This window comes from Pundamilia nyererei, unplaced genomic scaffold, assembly GCF_000239375.1.
Source record: "Pundamilia nyererei isolate P.nyererei 1_Seehausen unplaced genomic scaffold, PunNye1.0 scaffold00035, whole genome shotgun sequence".
In the NCBI taxonomy this organism is placed as follows: Eukaryota; Metazoa; Chordata; class Actinopteri; order Cichliformes; family Cichlidae; genus Pundamilia; species Pundamilia nyererei.
The window spans coordinates 4,427,382-4,453,020 of NW_005187436.1; the positions used below are offsets into that span (position 1 = coordinate 4,427,382).

The window sequence follows — 25,639 nt, forward strand, 5'->3', positions numbered from 1 at the left end:
GTACCTCTGGTGCAAATTACTGACCTCTGTCATCATTTTAGGTGGGGGAACTTGCACAATCGGTGGCTGACTAAATACTTTTTTGCCCCACTGTACTTATGACTCTGCGGATGTGGGCTGGGAGACATTATGTCCTGGTGAATGTGAATAAGACTAGAGATAGAGAAAGAACAGCTTTATGCCAGGATGTTGATGTTACCTTCATGTCCACATTGACTAAATGTTATTGTTATTATAATTATTTCATTATGATTTCAACTGCTGTAACAAAAAAAAAAAAAATCCCAAATATGGGATAAAGCATTTCTCACCATCACCTGGTTTTGAGGTCTGCAGGTTGGATTAAAGCCACCTTTGTGTTTGGAGCTTTCTGGATTTGTCTATCTTTCACAAGGGAAAAATACAGTAACAAGGATCGATAGCACGATAAATGAAACCTTAAAAACAAACAATGAAAGCATTAAGAGCTTTGATGCAGATGGCTTTTATTCACATTATTTTACTCAGTTAGTTTGGTCAGTTTATTTTTGCCAAAGCAGAAAAATGTATTGATTCATTTGGTCGCATGAAACATGCAAAAAGCAGTAACCAGAACTACTAATTAAAAAAACTCACACATTGCAGGCACACACGCGTGAGTATTCACAGAAATTTGCAAGTACACACAATGAAGACACATAATACTGTTTTCACTCTGAGATAAATAACTTCATCTAAACTCGGGGACTTTGACAGATATCACAGTGAATAAATTAAGTCACAGTTTTAACAGCAGTTAGTGGGAAGACTTGTAAGTGTTAGCTGTATGTTGTTTGGTTTCAGATCTGGAGTCAGGCGTGCTGAGACCACAAGAACCGATCGCACCGCTCGAGCATCGTCTGGATCATGGCCCTGAAAAATAAAATACTTTTTAATAGTTTTTTTCATGACAAAGAAATCTTTAACCTGAGCTGACTTTTAAAAAGCAAAGCCTGTATTTTAATCCAGTGGACAGAGCAATGTGAACGTGTGTCAATGTGCATCACAGCTTAAAAATAGGATGGGAGACATTTCAGTCTCCTTCCCCAACTTACAGTTTGCTCAGATGAAATCTGATCAATGTTAATAAATATAAAATGTATATTTTATAAACGTATCTGATTTCTGCTGCATTACAAACGTCTTATAGAACATGTAAAAAGAACAAAATGATATATGCAAAATATAATAATGTTCCCTTAAAAGTAAACAGCCCAGCGAGTGAGCTGTCTTGATGGAGGATTGTGCTCTCAGAGTGCCTCTGGTTTAATGACCGTACGAACAAATTTGACATGAAATTTTTGCAGCCTGCTGTTGAGCTCTGAACTACATTTAGTCCCATTTGGGAATCTTAGTCACACAAGATTCTGCTTTGTGTTAAGTACAAAAAATAACAAACTAACAACTAACGTAAGTTCAGTGCGTGTAAAAGTGCAAACTACAACAATTACCACTACTAATTCGCTCGACTACGTGTTTTAATGAACAAGGAAATAAATCAGTGTCAGCAGTTTGTTATGCAAACATCCAAACATATTGCAGGTTTGTTTCTGTGAACGTTACTTCCTCACATCAGCCAGGAACTGCAGGAGACCCCAATTTTTTACCGTTTTCTGCATCTAACAAGACATGAATAGTCTATCCTGTTGTTTTGAGATTCTAAACATTTGATAGCCTGACCCACCTTTGCCTCTTCTCAGCGACTCTCAGCACCTCACAGACCAGTTTGGAGTGGGGTGAAAGGACCAGTTGAACACCACAGTCCTCCAGGATGGTCAGAGCTTGGTCAGGCCCAACAGTCCTAGCCAGCATGAGAGTCAGGCTCTCCGGGCTGATCTTTCCTCTGCAGTCTGCTGAGCCATTGGACCAGTCGCTCCCGTTCGCACCTGCGACCTGCTCAGAGTTGACCGTGCTGCTGCACTGCTGAGACAGCTGGATCAAGAGCTTCCACTCGTCCACGGTCTGGGGCCTAACACCTGGCAAATAAAGAAGAGAAGGAACACACGTTAGTGCTTTTTTAGGTTTACAAACGTGGCCATTTTACGGTCTCAATAATAACTAAATGAACCAGCCAAGTAACAGGATACAGTTCCAAGGAATTGGTCCGCGCAAGTGTTAAAGGCATTCCTGAATTTCTTCATTCAGACAACCTGTGAAGTCAAACATTTCCAAGGCTGCCCTCTGTCCTCCACCACAGCATTAAATAAAAGGAGAATGCTGCAGCGAGGGAGCTGACAGGGATTAGAAAGAGAGAACATATTTCTCCCGCATTGGCTTTTCTTTATTGGCTCCCTGTTAAACTCTAAATCAAATTAAAAATTCTTCTCCTCACATCCAAGCTCTGAATAATCAGGCACTATCTTATCTTAAAGACCTTATAGTACCGCATAACCCCAACAGAGTACTTTGCTCTCAGACTACGGGCTTACTTCTGGCTCTCAGGATATTTAACAGTAGAATGGGAGTGCTTGCTCATAGGGGGTTGTTTTCTCTCTATTATCGTAGGGTCTTTACCTTACATTATAAATCTCTTGAGGTCAACGTTGTTGTGATTTGAAACCAAGTGAAATGAATCAACTTGAGTTACTCAGTTTAAACGAGTCAGTCAGTAAAGTCTGTATTTCATAACTCCTGCTCCACAGTTGGAGTTTAAGAAGATTATCGAGACCATCTTTATTACATGGTAATGATTAATTTAGACGTATTACCTGCTCATCGCACAAGAACAGCTGATCACAGGTTTTGCATTTACTTTAACTGTCCTCACTCTTACTTCCTTATTAATGGATAGTTAGACGTACTGTGTACGTATATACTGATACAGCCAAAACGGATATCTTTGTATTTCTTGTAATGAGTTGCAGCACTGTTCTTGTATTAAAAAAAGCAACCCCTGACATGTTTACTGTAATTAAATCTCATCATCCAGTGAAGATTTCCCAAATGTAATTGTTCCTATCTGAGAGACGGTGGTTTAAAGACTTCGTCTTACCATCAGATTCATCCAGCAGGGTGATGTCATCCAGCTGACAGATGGCGGTGAAAGCCTCTGTGCGAAGTTGGAGCTCATTGCAGAGGTAGAGGTAGCCCGTCCAGTACCTTCACACACACGTTACACAAAGGGTTATACCACATACATCCCGTTTTGTTTTTTTTTTTTAAGGTAGGCAACTAATTACTAATTATACCCGTGACTTCGACAAGTCTGTAACATCTTCTGCTTTGAGGAAAAGTCTGCGGGAAGGCGAATCAGCAGCAACAGAAGGCGTCCATAGCCCCAAGCGAAACAATGTGAATGCCACCTGCAGCGGGAAACACATGAAGTTAGTGATATTTATTATTGTTCCTCGTTCTCACTTCAGTATCTTACTTAAATAGATTCCAGTAGAAACGGCTATGTTTGGATCTATCCAGCTATGGTTCGTTTTCATCATGTTCAGCTAGTCTACTGGGCCTCACAGGTTAAATAATAGCACTTATAAAAAAAACAAACAAACATATTATCTGCTTTAGTGACTAAAATTAGTGATACAGGAACACTTTTTTACATGCCTGAAAGTTTTTAGTCACTTCTACACTGTTACCTTTATTAGTGAGACACATTCTAAAATGTTCTCCTGTAATTTTTTGGTTTTTTTCTATCATTCTTATGAGTCTTAAAGAAACGTAATTTCTTAATTTCTTTAAGATGTCGTGAGGAGTAGCTCTCCAGGTTTCGTCATACATTATTTGTGTGCTTTCTATCCAGGTGCTTTTATTGCATTAACCGTGTGTTTGAAAAATGAAACTGTGGCCAATAAGACTTTACAGATTTTACAGAAAAAAATCATATTTCCATCAATCTTGACAAGATCCCTCAACAGCTACATCTGAAATGCAGACCCAAATTATGACAAGACCTACAGAAAGCTAAAGAACTATTGTTCAAGAGCATTTAAAAAAATACAAGAAAGTCTGGCTTTTTGGAAGCAAACAGACAGTTACAGAAACAGTAACTGTCAAAATGAGAGAAAACTCACACACAACCTTCCATTATCTTTGTGGCATCATTGAGCCAGTTCCTGTATCATAATGGCACATGGAAATGTAAGGCTGGGCTCATAAACAATCTCACTCTGCCAGTTGAAGGATAAAGACAAAAATGTGCTAACTTACCTTGGCTGTCCATCAGGGGTCAGGGTATCACAGCACTGTGGGGCATCATGGGTAAGTGCCAGCTCCAGCCAATCCTGTCTCAGCGATTCTGGATCAAGGAGGGACTGCAAAAATGACAGCCTCAAAAAAGAAGAAGAAATAAGTGTGAAATTCTGCTTCTACAACATGAGCTTGGCGTTTTATTTAACTGAACAAAAAGGTTCAGCTGAAGACGTACCTGTGCTCCTCAGTTTGGGATTGTACCAGATTATCCAGATATGCCAGGAAATGGCTTTTTTTTGCCATGGTCATTACATCAGCAGGAGTTATGGTAGGATAGAACTGGGAAAAGGAGCGTACAGCAGCCTCACCGTGCTTCTCATACAGTCTGGAAAATAACATAGCAAACTTATCTCACAAGGTCTAACACCACTTTTCTATTTCTATAGTTTAAAATCACAAATCAAATCAAAATCAAATCACTTTTACTGTCACATCACACAATACAAGACTTTGCGTTTCATTTTGAAGGTCAAACATTAAAGAAGGGACCTTTAAATATGTGATTTATCAAAAAAGGATGCCGACCTGTGAAAGTGAGCGAGGAGATGAGCTGGACTCCAGGGCTGCAGCTCTCTCAGACTTCTCAAAGATTTCTGCAAATCACCTCTCTGAAAAACTTCCACCACCTTGCTAGACTGGGTGAGCTCTACAGATACAAGCATGATATTTGACGAAGATGAAACCACCAAGAATCAATGAGCAATATATGTATATCATTATTTTATCAAAGTTCTGACTAGTTTTTAGTCTTTTGTTATATATAGGATTATTGCAGAGTACATGCATTTAATTTCCTAACCAAAACTAAACATATTCAGCTTTATTTTCTGCATATTTTTCTTCTATTTTAATGTTTTAATTTTTAAAATTGTCTGTTTGTCGATTTGTGAACTCTGAAAACACACATACATGTAAGTTTTCAAGGATAACTGTCTGACCTAGCATTGCCTCAGTGAAGGAGCTCATTATCTCGGGCTGCTCCTGATGGCACAGCAGACACATTCTTCTCACGCGCTCTTGATCCAGCAGAAAAAAGTAGCGCCTCAGGAAAACTGTGCACCCCAGCTCTTGTTCATTCTGGTTTCTGAAGCAGCTCAGTTCTGTGTACAGTGTGGCCAGCTCACAGAGATGAGCCAGCAGATCTGATGGTATGGTTTTAGGGGGCACCACACGGACTGGCTCAGCAGGACTCCCATTTGAAGCACCGTTTTTCGTTGAGTCTAACTTGAGCTGGTCCTCACGCTGTCCCTCTTCTTCCTCAGGCTTAGGCGTTTCGTTCTTCTCTGTTACATCTGTTGGTTCTTCTGATGAAGAGGTAGGATCCTCTCGTTGATCTGAGCAGGTGCTTAAATAATCCGTATCCCATCTCTCCTCTCCTGCTCCATCCATAGTGGAATCACCTGCAGCAGCAGACTTGAGCGCCACAGACCCAATTATTCGCTCCAGAACCGGCAACCACTCCAGCAGAGCTTCTCTCAGGGAGGCTGGGTCTAGTAGCACCAAAGGATCTTGTATCTGGGAGCTGATGTCGGAAACATATTTGTAACTGTTTAATAGAAGACATTACTGGATCTTGCATTGGGGAAATTGACAAAATGCAGTACTTACATAGCTTGCTCTGTTGCTGACTGAAGTTCCTGCATTTCAGCCTCAGCGTTAGATATTTCATCACCAACCCTGTGACACGTACATGTCAAAGTAAAAAAGAAAACAGTCTGGATTTATTTCTTTTTTATGGCTACTATTAAAACAACACACATTGCTCTAAGCACTCTAAAACAGGGTCGCAACAGCACTTACTCATTCTCCATTTCCTCGGAGTACAAATTTGTGGTGGCTGATATTTCAGTCGGTCCGCCCTCTCTGAATTCAGGTCTCTGCCAGAGCTCAGAGTTCATCTGGAGAGTGTTGATCTTCTCTGTTGTCTTCTTAACAAAACTAGAAACACTGATGACAAGAAGGTGAACAATAAATACGTTTTGTTGCACCATTTAGCAAAACAACAAGAGGAAGAGAAAGCAGTACAAATACAAAGGTGAAATGACTCAGAAGGATGAAAAATGCGAAACCTTAAAATTAAACACACCACATGTGCCTCAGTATGAATAATAAAACACAGATGTGGGTCTTCAGCGGAAAGGGGAAGTAAGGCATATGAATGCACAGCTGCACTTGAGTGAAAGTTTCAATTCTCAGAAGAAGAAAGTGTTAAAATAGAGCTCAAAGCCGCATGAGCTGCAGCGAGAGGCACGTTTGTAGTTAAAGCTTCTTTGTTTCATTCACCTGTCTTTAACGGCCTGCAGTGCGATGCGGGGGGGTTTGGGACGGAACGAGAGCGGGAGGTGAAACTGCAGGCCTTGGTCAGATCGTTCGGCCTCCGTGCGCTCACTGGTCTGCGGATCTGAGTAGAGGTGGGGGCGAGATTCGGAGGAAAAACACAGATGGATGGAGTACCAAAGAGATGAGAGAGACAGTGGACATAATGCAAGCAGATGGAGCAAACGTGGCAGACACTAATGAAGAGAGAACACAAATCAAATGCTGCACGATACAAAAAAAATTAACCCAAAACAGTGATGTATGTGAGTGATACGATGGAAAAAGATAAGAAACTTGGTATTAACAGTGGGACAAAGTGAAGATTCAATTTGTAAAGCAGGTCAATAATCACAGTGATTGCTCAGCACTCACAGCAAATCCAACAATGCAGCAGCAGAGAAACATTTTTTATCAAATGATTTTATTTTATTTTTAAACGCAAGTCAGAAACTGTAATAGAAAAAAAACAGTTGGTTATTAAAAACATGTATGATCATTACAACAGAGAGGCAAAGAGTCAAATTATTAGCAGTTGGGTTACACAGACCCTGTGGAACGCTCCCATATCCAATTAGTTAGGTTATTCACAGGTTTTTTTTCTCCCTCTTTCTTGGTTTTTAGTAGAGCGTTAAACTGAAAATAATTTTACTCTCTCTTAACGCTGAAATTAGAAGGGGTAGAAAATGAATTTGATCCTGAGACATAAATCAAATATATAAAAAAGAGAGAGAAAACACAAAGAGATGGAATCAGGATAAGAGTCAAAGAATGAAAGAAAGAAGAAAAGTAAGTTAGATTTCTGCTTTGCTGTGATCTCAGTTTCAGTATTAGTTTAATCTGTTCTGATCATTTTTAAAAAGAGTTACATCGACTTAAGCCTGCTCTCTACAGAAAAACGCTGTGTCTGCTAATATTTACTAAATTCTGGCTGCAGTTGTCAACTTTTCATCTCTGAGAATTTTCAGTTTTTGCAGATTATACTAAATATGAAGGTTATACAATGGAAAAAGTGTTATTTTATCACCAGTATTAGAAGGCTCTTTGTAACTCTGTATGCATCACTTAAGACTGTCTCTTACCGTGATCGACCTGATCCTCATCCTGCACAAAGCTGAATTCTTTGAGTCGCTCCTCCTCTGACACAGAGTGATTAAGCAGGGAGCTCGTCTCCTCATCTGACTGGCTTCCTCTGCGGCTGATCACTCGATAGATTCCACAGTCCAGGACGTTGAAACTCTCCTTAAAAACCATGTATCTAATATCACTGCACTTCATTCATTACAAAGAATAACTGTGAGCCACTGAAGAACTAAAGAAACACATTAGTTCTTACATGTGAGGAGATACTGCTCCTCCGGCTGCTGGAGGCTGAGTCAAGAGGCTCCAGCTTTGTGATGACCTCTTCCAGCTGCCCGATCAGCTCTAGATGTGTGCTGGAACTGAGCTGAGACTTCAGGTGCTCGAGGCGGTCAATGGGAATTGATTTCCTGGCCTGAATTAAATAAAAAATAATTCCTACTAAGATCTTGATAAACAAAGTAAAATAAAATGCAAAAACACCATTAAAAAGTACTTAAACTTTAATCTGCAGCATACAAACATCTGAAAGTTGTCAAGAAAACTGACTAAAGCATCGTCGCCACTGACATTTTTATTTTAGAGGTGTGGACCAGAAGTCGAACGACTGCCTTTCTAGTTTAAAAGTCTGAATTACATTTCCACACAGTAGTATGTAGTATATATATATATCTAACGTAGAAGGAACATGATGGAAAATAGCATTTGATAAACTTAAAATTCAATTTGATTCAATTAAATAGCACCAAATGACAAAAAGAGTTGTCTCAGTGCATCACATGCAGCCCCACAGAAGTCTGAGCCAACAGAAGCACAGCTTAAGGATGGCTCAGGTTTACCTGACCTCCCAGGCTTTAGGACTGTTTGACACAAGTGTAAGCAAAGGCCTATCAAGGCCTCTTCTTGTTGAAGTTGTTGATGGTAAGGTGGCAGTGTTGTTATTATTAATAAAGTAATTAATTAAGTTTCTTTTGCTTTTATAGCTGAGAACAGTTTCTTTAAATATCACTGAGCCCTGCTGTGTTTGATGTTGATGATGCAGATTAATCATTACGTTTCCTTATGAAAACTTAACAGTAAACACAAGGACTCTCTCCGTTTTTCTCTTCCTTCTGTCAACCCCTCCATGTTTGGGTCACGAGGGCAGCAGTCTAAGCAGAAACACCCTGACTTCCCTCTCCCTGCCACCTGCTCCAGGTTGTCCCAAGTAAACCAAATGTCCCTTAACTAACCCTACTTCCAGCTGCTCCTTTTTATTAGCACCTGCTCAACTCGACTGTACCTTTAGAGTATTAGGTGATCGTACTGGTACTAGGGACAATTTTAGCACCTTCTTGGACGGGGTTTCAAGCAAACTGAATCAAGCCAAAAATGTAACACGAACAGAACCCATGCCACTGATTGGCCTGGGACCGACATGAATGAATGAGTCATGAGAGCGACTCCTTCACAAGAATCAAACCTGACATTTTTCAGACGAAGCAAGAGGGAAATGGTAACACAACGCCCACCACGTTCTCTGTGACAACAAATCAGAAACCAAGCAGCAGGTATACCATCACCTCCATCTCCTCGATTGTTGCATTGTGTCACAAACACGATGTCACCCACATTGAGCTGGTACTTCATTGTAATGGAAAATGACTGAAACTGAATAGAATCTAGCCAAGATGAACTTAGTGGAGCCAACGAGACGCTGATACAAAGCAGCTTTAGTATGGGAGTGGTAGCGATCTTACCCTGCTGGTAGTGATTGCGTGTTGGAACATACAGCAGACAGCAGCAGCCAGAGGCCAGGACTCCCTGCGCAGCAGGCGCTCAACACATCGCTCTGCAGATATCAAGGAGAGGTGGGACAGACGCCCGCTTCCATGGAGACAGAAGAGCTCACTGCGATAAACCGCCACGTCAAGCAAATCTACAAAAAACAGAAAACAGACAGAATAATTTACACTTGATTATATCAGAGCAACAAAGCTCTGCGTGATCATCGTTAACCTTCAAGATTTTTGTCTATCGAGATTAAAAATAAACATGATGTTACTGCAGTAAAATAATAAAATGGTTACATTTTAAGGGAAAATTGTTTGTGCTCATGAAGTAAAAGGTTGGTGGTATTCTGGGAACAAAAGAAGGCAGAAACACACCTTTAACTTCAGTCCACAAAAGTAGCTGTCCATTCTGAGGTGTGAAGATATAAATGGCAGAATCAGTCCAGGTCAGCAGGTTTTGGTCCCTATACACAAAAACAAAGTGTATAGTTAGTCAAGCGACAGGCTGATCTGCATATGGATTTTTTAAAACAATTTGACATGTCAGATAAAATGAAAATATCTCAAATATTGTAACATGACATGAAAAATTATGCTTATTACCCCAAATAAAGCAGCTTAGGGAAGGCGATAGACTGTGGAGTCTTCTGCACTGGATTGTAATTTGGCTCATTTCTGCGTCAGAGGAAGAAAATTTAGATCAGAAGTCTGGCTTTTAAAATAAACAGGGTCCTAAGCAGGAGCACACAATACCTAAAGGTGATGAGAGGCAGTGGAGGACACGCCAGAAGCTGTTTGAACTGATGGGTGCTCAGAACCTCGCCATTAAAACTGGCCTCCCATATTCGAGACCCCGGCCGGGCACAGTACAGCAGTGGGGGCTGACCCATTAATAATCCCCTATTCTGAGGGAAAAAGCAAGCTCCAAACTCCCCGTCACGCTCCTTATTACCAACACGCCAGAACTTCTCCCTGAAGAGACACACAGAAGCCAAAAATCACATAACAACCGTGAAGAGTCCCCCATACACCACGGAATACAGTTTTTATAAACATGAGGAAAAAATAAAATAAATATTGATTTTATAATATACTATACAGGAAGCTCAACGTGGCCAGGCTTTATTTGTGTTGGAGATAACGGGCATTACAACAGGGATCATTGTTTGTTTGTTTGTTAATTTATTTCAATCACGTAAACAATATACAGATACATTTAGCAAAGAAAAAAAGAGAGAAAAAAAATACTGTACAAAATAAAGTTAATACATTTCAATACTGCTTCTGTTCTCATTCGGCTTTCTTTGTTATTTCTACTTCAGGCTCTGCGTGCTAACGTGAAATAGTGTTTCGACGCGTTATTTGACTCTTCTTCTGCAGAAATGAACAAACTTGGTGCCGCAAAATGCAGAAGTGATTTTACCAGTAAGCGCACTGTTGGTGCTGCCATTTATTCCTAATGTAACAGCTGCTCATTCAATCACTGAAACAATGTGGGGCACATCACTCACACTGCTGTAACTTTACAGTTGGGCTTCCTTTGGCGCTACAGGTAAACTACCGCTCAGGGTGGCTGTTTAAAGTGTATTCTTTTTGCAGAGTATAACAATTATAGGATCCTGTTAATGATGATACTGAATGATACTGTTAATCAGAATGTGTCACTGATGATTTCAAACTGAAACTCACAGCATAGCACACTGGACATATAAAGTGCTTTGGACCATATTAAACTAATGGACCATTAATGACAACATTTACCTAAATGGAAGCATGAGTGCGAGCTCTCTGTGAGTTTCTCCCGAAAAAGAGAATATGAAAGACACAAACGGATGGAGCAAAGGTGGTACTCACTTCTCTGTGTCGCAGAGATAGCAGCGGGTGAGGGAAGACACAAGCAGTCGTCCATCTTGGTACCCAAGCTGAACCACTTTAGAGTCCACAGTGGTGACAGTCTGGACAGGGAATATAACAAACGCTGACCCCTAAAGACAAAAATAAATAAATACATATATCATAGGGAAGGATGAATTTTAAATATAATAATAAATGTAGCATGCAGACGCAGCATTGCTCTTGTCTGCCAGAATTAAAAAAACTGAGAAAGAAAAAAAGTACAGTCAGAAAACTAATCACCATAAGAGCTAGCAGCTCTTATAGTTGCATGTTTAACCACTGAACTAGTACCTACTTTTAATTAGTGCCAAGCTTTCAATGTTAATCAGCAGTCACTACCTTTCCCATTTTGGAGGATCCTGCACGGAGAAAGGACACCTTGCCTCCAGAGTCGCCGACAAAAACTTTCAGCGCGCTTGTATCCCAGCAGAGTGCAGTAACTGTCTGACCTCTGTGCTCCCAGGACACGCTGACTCTCTCTGGACGAACCCGCCGCTCCAACTGCAGCTCCCACACCACCACCAGACCCTGACTGGATGTGTATCACACATAGTGAACAATATGGGAACCACAGCCAAACACAGAGATGAAGCAGGAAAGAAAAAGCCTGCAACTTGTTTAAAAGTACTTTTTGTAGTTACCCACAAAAGAATCTAACTACAACTTTAACCAACAGGGGGCAGCATTCTACAAGTGGGTGTGTTAACACACATTTTAAACCAAGGTGGTACAAAACATTTTATTTACTTTCTTGAATAAACGCTAACCTTGTTGCAACTGCAATAAAGTCTTCATCGTGAGGGCAGCATGCCACCTGAGCGATGGATCCCTCCTGGCAGAAACACGCACATTGAGTGATGGGTCAGTGGACAAATGCAAAGAAAACAAACACCGCATTACTGTTGATGTTTAACTCTATCACTCATTAACAGAAGAGCAGCACAGGCTCACAGTCACTTATTACCTTGTGAGTGAGGATGAGCCGTTGTTTCCAGCCCTCCCTCTGAATCAGGTGCACCCCACCTGCTGATGTTCCTAATGCGAGCCACTTCCTCGACACTGCCAAACAGGTACACTACAGCACAGTGTAACACAGAATTAATGTCAAGCATAATTGTATTCTTGCTTTTCTAATTTTCTTCCACTACAGCTGAAAGAAATTAAATCCATATTGTGTATTTTTTTAATACGTCCTACTAACTTTAAAGCCAGGATTCTCAAAGTGCGGTTCATGTGGCAATGGTGGCGCCCATTAGTAACCCTTTATGTGGCCTGAAGGTAGTTTATTTCAGATCACTAATGGTTAAAATATAAACACCACCAAAACAACAAATACCAAAATAAACAAGATTCTTGACACATTACATCCACTAATTTGTTTTTGTTTCAAGTCCTTCTTTAAAGATATTTAGGAATATGAGGTGCCTACTTGAATATAAATAGAAAACTGGCTAGAATTACTACCTTTAGCCTGCCGGAGTCCAAACGCAGAGCAGAGAGAAGTGGATCGAGGCAGTCGAACTCTGCCAGGACATAATTGTGGTTCTCTGGAACAACTGGTATCGGAGGCATCTTCACTGGTACTCCAACACAGCTGAAGGACAAAGAGTGAGTCAGATAAGTATGAAAGAAAATAGGAGAGAGTTCATACCATGGCCCTCGGCCGTGTGGCTTCACATGACTTTCAGCAGCGTACCTACCCTCTTTAATTGACCAGTCATGACTCCACTCTACATTACCGCCAGTCTGAAAAGAACCCCCTCCTTAAAACAGTTAGTTTGGTGCACAGAGCACTTTTTAAATGATTTTATTATAATTCAGATAAAATACTGAAGCTTTTAGTTATTACCCAATATATAAGCAAACTTCAACATTAGGGTGTTTTTTGGAGTTAAAAATATGTTTATCTTTAACATTTTTTGTTATTAAAGCCTTTTATTCTGGAGATCTTTTGACAGGACAGCATGAAGGTGAGAACCAGCACTCCAGTCTGACCTCAGGCCTTCTGTTTGTTGGCATGCTAGTGTAGCAGTGGGCGTAACTTCAGTGTGAGTTTGTGAATGAATTTGGTGCAACAGTAGTATATTTAACAGCTGAAGGGACTGAAAATGTAGAACTGGCTACATTATCAGAACTCGGTGCTGCACAGTGATGATTTGCACTTAATTAACTGACGAATTTAAGGATAAAAGCCGTGAGGAGGATGTTGATTTTTTTCTTGCTGGATACATTCAGCCCTAGCTGCTGTTCAAAATGATTCATCTTTCATTTAGCGTTGGATGTTAGCCGTTTCAAAGTGGTGTTAAATTGTGTAGATTCAAGAGTGGAAGTTAGAAGTTAAAGTTTTGCAATAAATACGTTAGCATTAGTTGCAGAAAAATGAGCTGCTACTGTGAATAGTTGACCCAAAGGCTGCAGTCACTGGCTACACCAGACACCAGTTTTCATTACTGCTCTATACTATACTGTAAATCAGAGCAACAGGGCCTCACAATTGATGGCCTCGTATAAAATTTGCAATTAGGCTCTGAGGTCATTAAACACCACTGGTGCTCTGCCTGAAATAATAAATATTACAAACAATAATTAATACATAATAATAATAATTCAGTAATAAAATGTAATCTCTCTGACCCTCATTATTCTTAATGAAAACACTGTGACGCTGAAATCATTTAACTTACACAGTGAGCATTTTTTGGCCGCTTTCCTTTCTTGCTAAACTTTATTAATAGCACTGCTCCAGTCTTACTGAACAAATGCTATACTGTCCCTCTCACTTACTGACACTGTGCAGCAGCGGTGATGCTTTCCGTCTGCATTAAGTGTTTAAGCTCATATTTATGTAATATTATAGCTCCATCTTCCTTTGCCAGTGAAACCATCTTTGTTACTGTTCACACGCTGCCAACACCACCCCTTTCATATTAACGTGCTTGTAACTACATTATATGCCCAGTTTTTCCCCCCATAATTCTGTTTTATAAAAATTTTCAAAGAGAAGGCACAAACTGCTAAACTGGTGAATGCCATTACTGAAGCAATGAGACAAAACCCTACATTTGCACTTGGTTCACTGTATGAAGCAGAATATAAAAAGTAATCCATGTACCAAGTACTCACGTAGTGTCCAAATTTTTCTATATTCACAACCTCCGAGATCAGAACTTTCCACATTTACACAGGGAAATACAATTTTTTTCCATCTCCGACCTAATTCACCATCTATAAAACACATCAGTGCTATTAAATAAATAAATATATACCATAAAAAAGTAATTATTTTTCCACACCTTTATTGTATGTTAAAATAAACTTGCTTTTATCTTGTGAATAAAATAAATAGGCAAAAATAAGCCCGATTATAGTAAACCAAAAATAAATAGTGATGACATTTTATTTATTCCATAGTTTTTTTGTAAGATGCAAGTACCAAAACACTCTGGGCATGAAACAGACATTCTCCGTCTGAAATACGTCAGAATCGAGTCAGATTCTGATGCGTCAAAAATTTCTCTGGTTGTAGACTGTCGCATGGGTAGACTAAAACCCAGTTCATGTTGGTGTAGCTGTATCCAACTGTGGGACTGACAAACCTCAAATGTCACCAGAGCAGTAACAATATACAGGAAAAACAGGAACAAAGATAGCGCGTTTATTAACCATTTCAGTATTATGAACAGGCAGTAGTCTCGTCACCTATGTTTGTTCATTGCAGTTGCTGCAGAGGATTCACGCATGTCGCGATCATAATTTAAAATCGAAAGCGTTTTCTCTTTTGGCCCAAAACAATGCGAAACGTGACAACGCGCACAGACACACAATAATATCCACTTAAAGATTAAAATATTCGCAGTGTTTACTTCCTCGTTAGTGGGCAATGGGTCCTGAAAAGCAGCGCCCACCGTCACGAGTTAATCTAACACCAGTTAATCTGAAACACCGGTCCAAAAATCACTGAAGCTAAAATTTGCGTCAAAACACACCGGAACCACGGGGAAATATTTAAAAGTGTAACACTTATTTCAAACATTTCACTGTCACCGTTTATTACAGTTAACACAAATCTAACCAGCCCGCTCCTCCCACTTTATTTTCAATAACAACTTAGCAAGAATGCTAGCTTAAACGCTGTCATGTCCATTCACCTCCAGCTTCATATATTAAACTCACCAGATATACCGAGCAACTCTCCCGGCTGTAACACCACACTTACAAGGCTTTCTTACATCCCAGATTTATTGCGTCTTTGCTCCGCTGTGCTGGAGAAAGTCGGTCAGCAGACCCGTGACAGTCTCACTCACTCAGCTGATGAGGGCACTTCCTGAAAGCAGCGCGTGGGCTTCCTCTGAGTTATACAGATCAACTGAAATTGAAAGCGTCTGCATTTATTACCCAAATCAGTTGCGCATTTAGAAAGGCTACACATATACTCTGGATACTGCAGCAAATAATCCCTCTGAGGTAAAGATGAAACAACTCATCACATTATTAGAAAAAAACAAAGCAAAACAAGCTGCAGTGTGGAGATTTAAATGAAATAACTAAGCCTACACAAGCAGTATGATGAACAAAAGCTTTATGCCTCACTTTATTTCAGAGTTACATTTCTGTCTTCAGTGCAGACGTTACAAATCAGTGACAGTGTGATTTGAGCCACACGTACTAATGCACTCGTGTGTGAAATGTCTTTACAGTATTGCTATATTCACGTCCCCTCTTGATTAAGATTTTCCGGACAACTGTTCCAACAAATCTATCCAGAGTTCAGAAGGGTGTCTTGCACATCAATGCACATTTCTTTCTGTTCTGTGCACTGATGAAACACATTGGCAGTTCTCCACTTGCATCTCACACTGTTGTCCTGAGAGCCGTTTTTGTAGTTTTATTCATTTCCATCTGCATTTTGGTCATGTTAAACCCTTTTAAAAGTCCTGTTTTAACCATTACAGGCACCAATCTCTCAAACACCAGGAAAAGACAAAGAAAAGAGAAAGAAACTAATTACAGTTTTCTGTGACTGAAATGCAGTTAGTCTTTGTTGAACATTTGGGGTTGTAGCAGCATCCCTCTATATCCTCCTCATTAAGCCCTTGTGAACTGTGTTCCATTAGGCTTTAGTCTGTGGTCTGCTCACAGCAGTTCGGAGGACCTTCACAAGTCATTTGTCCGATCACTTTACTGTCTTTCTTGGCTTCTCTTTGAAAAACTGTCAGAGCTCAGGTTTTCCTCATCATCCGACGAGTTTGCCAGACCTGGAACTTGCTATAGGCAGTCTGCAGCATTTCCTCCAAGTGCCCTGTGAGCTGTGGGAACACCAAAGAGACTTTAGCGCTACATCTACGAGGTGAAAGAAAGCCTGTGCAACACTGTCGATGGCTCAAAAACTTACATTTGTACTCAAATACTGACGCTGAATTTTTTCCTTGAAAGGATGAAGCTTAGTCATTTGAAATCTCTCGAGGTTCGACTTCATTTTAATCACCTGCAAGAAAAAATAAAACATGAAACACATAAATTTAAAAAACAAACAAAGACTATGTTAATGGTGTGCAGACATGGATAGAAGTCAACTAATTCACATAAGTTTCAGCTTTACGGTGGCAAGCATGTCTACTAGTTTTTATAGCAAATACCTAGTTAAGTATAGTTATTGTTTTACTTAGTTTACCCACGAGTTTGCAGGGCATTTCTTAAATGCTGGGATTAGTTACGCTGGTGGGATGAGCCACAGATGTCACAATATTGTCAAAGTGAGAAAAAGGGCCAAGTCAGCAAACTGTTAAAAACAGTTGTCTTTTTTATTTATTTTACCAAGATTTTACATGGGATTTTATAGCTTCAGTTTTAATGTATCAGTGATAATTTCAGTTAAGAGTCAAATTCATTTACACAGGTCTTTTTAACCTGAAATAACAGTGCAATTAGGAAAGCTGCTACTAAGATGTGTCAAAAAACTTAAAGACAAAAGCCTTTCTCTTCCACTTTAATTTCAAAACTCAAAGACACAGTACTGTGAGAAAGTCTTGAGCCACCCCTCATTTTGATATATTTTGCTGACCTTTCGGTCTAAGAAGCTTAGACAGAAAGCGAGCAGACTTTTCATTTTGTGAAAATGAAAACTTAAAGAAATCCAGCCACTTTCTTTCCAAGCTCCATAGAGTACCATGACCTGGATGACTGAGAACCTACACAGACATATTACTGACCTACGAAATCAGCAGGCATAAAAATAGAGCCAATTTTTTGTAATTTTTCACATTTTGTCACTAGCAGCCTGACACCCCCCACATGCAAAAGCCACACAATTTCTCCTCATTCTTTAGTTCACTCTATGAAAAATGGCAAAGATAACATATTTTAGTATTTTTGCAATACTGTTCGGAAAACATCTGCTTCATTTTACAGCATGATAATGATCCCAAACACAATATCCTTCAAGAAGCCAGAAGAAATATTTCTAAAGGGCTACTTAGAGAAATTACGTAAAAGCTTGCCTAAGAGAGTTCAGGCTGCGTTGAAGAATAAAGGTGGTCATACCAAATATAAACTTTCGCTTTTGTTAGAATTGTACAAACTGTTTTTTCCTTATATACTGTACACACAGCACCTATTTCCCATTGTCCTGGAAATATATATATATAAAAAAAAAAAAGATTGGCTCAAGACTTTTGCACAGTACTTATGTCAATGTTCACTCAATATTAATGCTAATTAATTAATTACTCCCAAAACTACATGGAGGCAGAAATATACATTAAATACAAAGATGATTTTCTTGTGTAGTCAAATATATGGGTCACAGGGATAATGGAAACAAAATGAATGTCAGTCACCTTCTCCTCCAAAAACAGCGTATTTACAGGAAAACAGGACCAGAAGTGTCTCAATAGCTCTCCAGCAGCTACATAAAGATGCTTCAACTCTCCCTGAACCTCAGTCGGTACCATTTCTGGAAGGAAAAAAGACAAACCTTAATTATTCTCAAAGCTGTTAGGTAAAATATGTTTCAATACAAGACAACCGATCGTTTTCGTGGTGGAAATTAAACACATTTAAGGATAGAAAAATACTGGCAGCTGCCAGTGCTACCCCCTCAGCCTCCTAGCAGATACACCTAACATATGAATATCAAAATCCTAGGTGGCTTCCTTTTTGAGTTATCGCATTAACAAGATTTCCAGAAACTTCTACCTGTGACGTTGAGGTCACTGAGATTTAAACTGTCCAAGATTTTTATTAAATGCACCTATGATATGAATTGGAAAATCCTACGTTGCCTTGTTCACAAGTTGTCCACACCGCTCGCCCCGGGTGACAACTCTACTTGATCAGCCCACATCTCAGCTGACATTCATCATATTGCTCAATCGTTTATAGCTTGCCAATAGTCAGCAACAATGCTTTTACCAAATCTGTAGTACACACTTACGATTTATGGCTTGCTGTGCACCTCCCTGCATGAGGACGCCACCTGGAGAAAGTGCTGCAATGGCAGAAGTAGCTGCTGTGCTGGACAACACCTACAAAAAGCGTGACTGTAGTTAAAATCTGTCATGCTCATAATTTGATAAAGCTGTAACAGTAAGCAGATTAAGTAATTACAGTGATATCAACAGTAAAATTAAATGTAGAGGATCTGAAATTGAATTTTTTTTTTAGCTCTGAGAGGTTTGATTATTCATCCATCCATTTTCTTCCGCTTATCCGGGGCCGGGTCGCAGGGGCAGTAGCCCAAGCGGAGAAGCCCAGACCTCCCTCTCCCCAGCCACCTCCTCCAACTTATCCGGGGGAACACCAAGGCGTTCCAGGCCAGCCGAGAGATATAATCTCTCCAGCGTGTCCTGGGTCTGCCCCGGGGCCTACTCCTGGTGGGACATGCCCGGAAAACCTTGCCCAGGAGGGGCCCAGGAGGCATCCTTGTCAGATGCCCGAACCACCTTAACTGGCTCCTTTCGATGTGGAACAGCAGCGGCTCTACTCTGAGCCCCTCCCGAATGGCCAAACTTCTCACCCTATCTCTAAGGTAGAGGCCAGCCACCCTTCGGAGGAAGCCAATTTCCACCTATGTTTTCCCGATCTCGCTCTTTCGGTCACTACCTGAATTATTAGATTATTTCTAACAATTTAAATACTCAAGTACGATAATCTAAATCTTTTTTTTTCTACCAAAGAATAAATTAATTCCAAAATTGTCTCATCTGTTAATCAGAATCAGAATACTTCAATAATCCCTAATAAGGAAATGATGTGGATTACAGTTGCTCCAAGACAATAACAGTAGCAGACTGAACTAATTAAATATTGCAATACATTACAAAGTTTACAATATATAAGAAAGCTCTGATAATCACCATTTGAAAGTGAAAATATCAACATCATCTACTTATTGCAGTCTGGGACAATGAAATGTCTCCCAATCCGCTGACAGGGGCAACACTGAATATAAGCTTCAGTATGTGAAATGTCCCATCTCTGAGGGAAGAGTCATAAAAAATGGATGTCTGCCAAGGTTTTCCTAGTAAATGACAGGGCTGCTTTGTGATGGGTTTAAGCACTCAACTTCCTGGCTTATAGTTCCATTTAAATGGACTTGTTTACAACATTAACTATGTGTTTAAAAGCCTTTCTGCCTTGACTTTCTGACACAAAGTACTGGAGGCTTACATCCTAAACATGTGCCTGGAGCGACACTGAATTCTAAGCTGAAAGAACAACAACATCACAGGGATATCAGACTCTTTGTTGGGCACCTCCCTAACACGTGTTCTCCTGAACTTTACCTGAAAATTTGTTGCTAAACTTCACAGCTGTGCACAAATGACTCCAAAGATCAGTTGAATCACAACAGAGGCTCATCAATAGCACGCATGCATCTAATTGTAGTCTGAATGAGTATGTGAATGCAGGTTAAAATCTGATGACATCATCTTTAGCCAAATGCTAAAGTAACAGAAACACAAAGTCTGAGCTCTAACCTGAGTGAGGCTGGGTTTGTAACTAGCCATCTCATGACGGATGTAGTTGACAGAGTTGATGATATCTTGGCTAGTTGTATACTGCTGGGATTGAAGTGGCACAGGTCCATGAGCATACCTTATAAAAAGAGAAGTGAGACACATTGGATAGTCTGACTAAAAACGAGGCAGTTTTGTTAGCCTAAAACATGAATCAGTGCTGCAAAATAGAAGAGCAGCCCCTTGTGCTATAGCAACAGTAAGCTGTAGCAAAAACATTTGACCTTGTATTACATCACATCTATTATGAAACACTGCAAGTGAGAACTTTGTACAAAAGAAGTAAGGATCAGCAACAACAAACCCTCTTCTCAAATTTTGCTTGGCTGATTTTTGTCTGTAGAGTTCTACAAACTATCCCGGCTATACAAACTTTTCTAAACCTGACAGCTAATCAGCACCTAATGCAGTGCTTCTGTGAGCTGCGAGCCAGTGCAGGGAAAAACATGGCATGAAACTAAGATTAATAGATATAATTTCTGTTGGGAGAATAAACTAGCATTATATGTGGATGTGATCTTTTTTGGCTTCTGATGTGAAGAGTTTGTGTTCAATTTATTTAACTCAGGTAAACAATATACAGAAGAAGTCGCAGGTAAGAACTACTGAGCTAATAATTGTTTAGTCAAAAGATACAGCCAGGCAATGATGCAATCAAAAACCACCGGACTTTCCAAAACTTCCGTCTTTTTTCTGTCAACTTCCTCATCTGCAAAAATCTCTCAATAAACTACATTTCAAAACACAAACACAGCTTACTAAACAATTTCATAAACTGGAAAATTCTTGGAAAATAAAGACAGCTAAATTACATCAGCTGTTTGTATGTTAACCAAGATGTGTTTAGGTAAAAACAAAACAATAAACTAAACGGTAAATGGACTGGTTCTCATATAGCACTTTTCTACTTTACCTGAGGACTCAAAGCACTTTATTCAACCTGCCTCACTCACCCATTCACTTTATTCTTTCATTTATTGCTTTTTCTACGTGCTTTCTATCTAACATTCACACACAACTTGAGAGCAACTTGGGGTTCGTATCTTGCCCAAACTAACTCCATCTTGGCTCTTCATATGGTGTTTTAGTATCTTGGCATGCAGACTTCAGTAGCAAGAGATCAAACCACCAGCCTTCCGATTAGCAGATGAGCTGCTCTATCTCCTGAGCTACAGGCATAAGTTGTGTATGTTTTAAATTTATTAACTAACGATAATTTAGAATCACTTTACACTTGTTAACTGATGATATTATTAGATTAAAAAAAGCATGGAGTCACCCAGAAAGAATTTAATAATATATGAAAATAAGTGGACATGTGGTACCTGTCAGACTTCTTCAGGTTTAATGGGACTGTTTTTGGTCTGTTTTCCCTTTGCAGATCCTCAAATTCTATGGCTTCCTGTAGTTTAACCTAAGAAAGTTTGTCCACAGAACAGAGTCAGCGAAGCTGCTACACAGAGAGCAATACTGTAAAAAAGCAAAGCCATTGTACCTTCTTAACAGGAGGTTGAAAGAAGTCAGAATCCCTCGAGTTTCCATCTGTACTGCTCGTCTCACTGGCTTGGTCAGACGCCAACTCCCTTCAAAAACAGGAGATTTTCAGGAAAATGATAAAAGACGCTGAAAAGCTTGCACTCAGGTTTAAGTGTGACTTCTTTACCCTCTCCTTGAGCCTGCTGCCAGGACCATGGCACTGTGATGGTTGAACCGCTTTATAATGGCAGAGTTGCTGCTGTCCTTCACAGACTTGTTTGCATTGGAAGTTGAGGGCTGTGTTGTGCAAATTCCATAACCCTGAGTCACAAAAAACAGGTTTTGAAATGTAAAGGAAGGTAAACGATTAAAGAGTTATCACAAATGACTGAGGATGGCTAATCATCTCACCTCATCTAATGTTTTATCCTCCAACGACTGGAGGTCAACCAAAGGATTCTTTACTCCTTGAGTCACGAGAGTCTTTAACCCTGCATGGATTGAATGTTAAAACTTTACATTAATGGCTTCTTACGTGTGGTGGCAGTCCTAGAAAGGAGTCAGATTGCCTACCCTTCTCATCCTGCTTTGCACACTCTGAGAAGATATCCTGTGTCCCTGTGTTGATGCGGTCTCTGTGAAAATAATGGGACTGGAAAAAGCGGGTCCAGAACTCCTTTTCTGTCAGGTTATGAGGCACATTTTCGCTATACTTCTGCTTCACTGCAAGTAAAATGCAAAGTCAAAAAATTAATTTCTAAATGTCATGAGGCACACCAGCTGCACATTTAATAGACTGAGGAAAAACATCGAAGCCTCTATGCAGTTTTCTCACTGACTTTGCTTCAGTGAGAAAATTGTAGTTTTGCTTCCTTTCTGATTGACTGCATGCCAGTTATTAAAATCATTAATCTCATATCCCGATACAAGACATTTATCGTCCCAACAACGATATACATCACAAAAACTTTTACATTTTCTGTAAATTCTTTGAATCTCGAGTAACACGAATTGCGTGAAGTATTTCCAGCTGGGCGTCGTGTACCTGGAGTCGAGTGTTTTGACCGATGCATGGTTTATCTTGAGCACTCTCTCCATATTCTTTTATGTGACTCTTAAGTAGGCGGTAAAAGATGTTTGCCGTGTTTGAGTCTGAGGTGGGGACCGGTTTCCTGCATAATTTGCATAGTACAGCTTTCTGGTCCATGTCAGACTTTTCATAACAATGTCCATGCTACAGAGGTAGCCCCTCGTTTAGAAATAAGGTCCTTGATTTGTTTTGACTGGTCTTTCTGTTTGTCATCATTTCAGTTTATTATGAAAAATCACAACAGGATCTTCAGCTTTATTGTGAAAGGTTTATGTGGAAAATAAACAAGCGGACGGCGGAGCCACACGCTGAGTTTACTGTCATTTTTGCTAACGACAACGCGTAAAAACAGTCGCTTGTCCATCCGTAGTGTAGTTATTTTAAATATTAGAGTAAGAGAGAACTTATTAATATAGCCACTACAGTGACCATCAAAACCATGAAAAAAGTATTGCCGTAAACTTTTTATTTTGCGACACCATGAAACAAAGAACAGCGTAATATAAAACGATAGACGTTTTCATATCGTCATCTGATAAATATTGTAATATCGAACAGCCCTAAAAATCATTGTTGCAGGCTTTGACTGAAATAAAAGCCTGAGCTTGTAATAACCACTTCCTGGGATTTTTAAGGGCTTAAGAGTTGGAGATAACATAATTCTTTACCTGCAGGATATGTTCTGAAGATGGATTCAATAATGTCAGCTGTCAGGTTATATCTCAAGCCATTGCAACCATCAGTTTGAGGTCTAATGTCTGCCTGTGGAGCATAAAAGTGAGGTCTGTTAAACTTTAGCTGTAGGTAAGAGCTTCAGATTAGAAAATGTGACATAATTATGTCAGACTTCATGGACTCACCAAAAAGGCTCCAGATATACCAACTTCCTGTTTGTTGTTATACGGTGAGGGGTCTGTGTTGTTAATGCCTCCTAACCGGTTGGCCCAGAATTCCTCAGCACTGATCACTTGGCTCACCACAAGGTCTTTATATAGCTGGAAAAGCACCGGATCTTCTTGAAGCATCCTGCAGGAGAAAATACAAAAATAAAAGAGTAAAAGTGTGTTGACACATAAAAATGTAAAGGAGCTGGGAGCATCTTTATTTGCTTTACTGTTTCTCAGTCAGCTCATTAAATAAGATAGATACAAATTGACAATTCGATCTTTGACTCAAGAAGTGCCAGATCTGTGTACTATTATGCAGACATTCATTTTGTTAACTTTTATTGGACTAAAGTCAATTTGGTTTTAGAGTTTTTGTTAATTGTATTTATTTTATTAATTTTAGCCATATCTTGTAAGATCAGACACACCCATGTAGAATGCAGTGTTTTTAATCACAATATTCCCACACACCATTTAATAATAATAATAATAATGGATTGGATTTATATAGCGCTTTTCAAGGCACCCAAAGCACTTTACAATACCACTATTCATTCACTCTCACATTCACACACCGGTGGAGGCAGCTACAGTTGTAGCCACAGCTGCCCTGGGGCAGACTGACAGAAGCGAGGCTTCTATCGCGCCATCGGCCCCTCTGGCCAACACCAGTAGGCAAGTAGGGTAAAGTGTCTTGCCCAAGGACACAACGACCAGGACAGAGAGCCCAGGGATCGAACCGGTTACAGATGCGATTCCCAACCCCCTGAGCCACGGTTACACTACTCCTGCAGCATTTTAGGATCCTTTAACCTAGAAATGCTGCTGGTCCAGCTTTGGTTGAAAATTGTGGGTCTGTGTTTTAGTCTAGATGGGCAGAAAAGACACTTTTGGAAATGCTGATGCTGGCACCCTCATTTGTTTACTGGTTTAGTCTCATCAGCCACAAAATTTAACCAGAAACATAACAGCTTCCTAATCAGCTTAAATGTGTGTGTATGGATAATGCTCCTAGATGCATTTTCCTTTTGTGGCAACTCCTATTCTGTTGTCTACTACCATGACCACTTTATACTCAGTTTGTTCTTTGAGTAACAGTTTCACTTCATCATTGACTCCCCATAGTATTTTTCCACAAAATTGCCCTCTGCTTCCTGTTTACATTAGTTCATGCATGCCCACAGTGCAAATGTAACTGGCCACTCATGTGAAATCTGCCAGCTGATTATATTTTTATTATTGAAAAGAGCAGGTAAATAATGAGATTATCATTATGTTTCCCCTCTCTTGTTTTTACCAGCCTTTATTTATACATATTTATAAATTCCAACTCCACTAAAAATGCATCTCAGACGTAATATCTCTTATTACTAAAGTCAAATGTAAGTCAAATATAAGACAATGTAAACAAACAAATTTAAAAAAATCGAATTAAACTGAACTCAGGGCTCTAGACTAACTTCTTGCCATGGGCTCACCGGTGTGCCCAACTCAAATTTTTCAACCGCATCGCTTAACACCGCAGTTTTACATGTGCACTTTTTTGGGGGGGGGAATTGCAGTCCATACAGACAATATTCATTTCTAAATTATTAACTAACAATCTTGTGCTTAAAGTGCTTTGTCAATATTGTAGAAAATGTTAAACTTAATCATCATCTCGGCCTCCTCTAACGACCTGTTTGCTGTTGCATGCTGCTGAAAGGCAGTGGGGAGAGGGGACACTTGGGCAGTGCATTTATTGCAGCACATAATGTGTTTTCTGGATACACTGTGCTTTTTCAACATTCAAATATTGATGGCACCGTGTCAGAGCACTGGCTATGAATTTCAGATGGATCAGGCCTTAACTTAACAAAAAAGTTATCAATAGTTCTTTTCATCTTTTCT

The 25,639-nt window shown here is 39.8% G+C and overlaps 2 protein-coding genes across 3 annotated transcripts in view; both read right to left on the minus strand.

The window, feature by feature from the left end:
• Positions 1–468: 468 nt before the first annotated feature.
• hps5 (HPS5 biogenesis of lysosomal organelles complex 2 subunit 2) lies at positions 469–15,626 on the minus strand. 2 transcript variants are annotated; one of them, XM_005730136.1, is made up of 23 exons: positions 15,496–15,626; positions 12,744–12,873; positions 12,244–12,354; positions 12,047–12,111; positions 11,619–11,811; positions 11,238–11,368; positions 10,137–10,355; positions 9,987–10,058; positions 9,759–9,847; positions 9,351–9,529; positions 7,868–8,026; positions 7,614–7,773; positions 6,499–6,616; positions 6,016–6,162; positions 5,824–5,892; positions 5,154–5,737; positions 4,741–4,861; positions 4,391–4,540; positions 4,174–4,293; positions 3,207–3,320; positions 3,011–3,117; positions 1,703–1,994; positions 469–891 (listed from the first exon to the last, which is right to left on the minus strand). In XM_005730136.1, the coding sequence occupies exons 2-23, from the start codon at positions 12,849–12,851 to the stop codon at positions 831–833; spliced, it is 3,369 nt and encodes a 1,122-aa protein (XP_005730193.1). In that variant the 5' UTR covers positions 12,852–12,873; positions 15,496–15,626; the 3' UTR covers positions 469–830. The 2 variants fall into 2 exon arrangements, with proteins under 2 accessions (XP_005730193.1, XP_005730192.1); XM_005730135.2 differs by having other exon boundaries at positions 15,453–15,626.
• Positions 15,627–15,848: 222 nt separating this feature from the next.
• The window catches only part of gtf2h1 (general transcription factor IIH, polypeptide 1), a 12,769-nt gene continuing 2,978 nt past the window's right edge, over positions 15,849–25,639 (minus strand). Inside the window, exons 4-15 of the mRNA XM_005730166.1 lie at positions 23,723–23,888; positions 23,531–23,624; positions 22,346–22,495; positions 22,184–22,263; positions 21,960–22,093; positions 21,792–21,879; positions 21,622–21,710; positions 20,258–20,375; positions 18,712–18,802; positions 18,116–18,231; positions 16,672–16,764; positions 15,849–16,585 (exon numbers count right to left, since the gene is read on the minus strand). Coding sequence (XP_005730223.1) covers positions 16,499–16,585; positions 16,672–16,764; positions 18,116–18,231; positions 18,712–18,802; positions 20,258–20,375; positions 21,622–21,710; positions 21,792–21,879; positions 21,960–22,093; positions 22,184–22,263; positions 22,346–22,495; positions 23,531–23,624; positions 23,723–23,888 — 1,306 coding nt within the window. The 3' untranslated portion in view covers positions 15,849–16,498. The remainder of the gene's footprint in view (positions 16,586–16,671; positions 16,765–18,115; positions 18,232–18,711; positions 18,803–20,257; positions 20,376–21,621; positions 21,711–21,791; positions 21,880–21,959; positions 22,094–22,183; positions 22,264–22,345; positions 22,496–23,530; positions 23,625–23,722; positions 23,889–25,639) is intronic.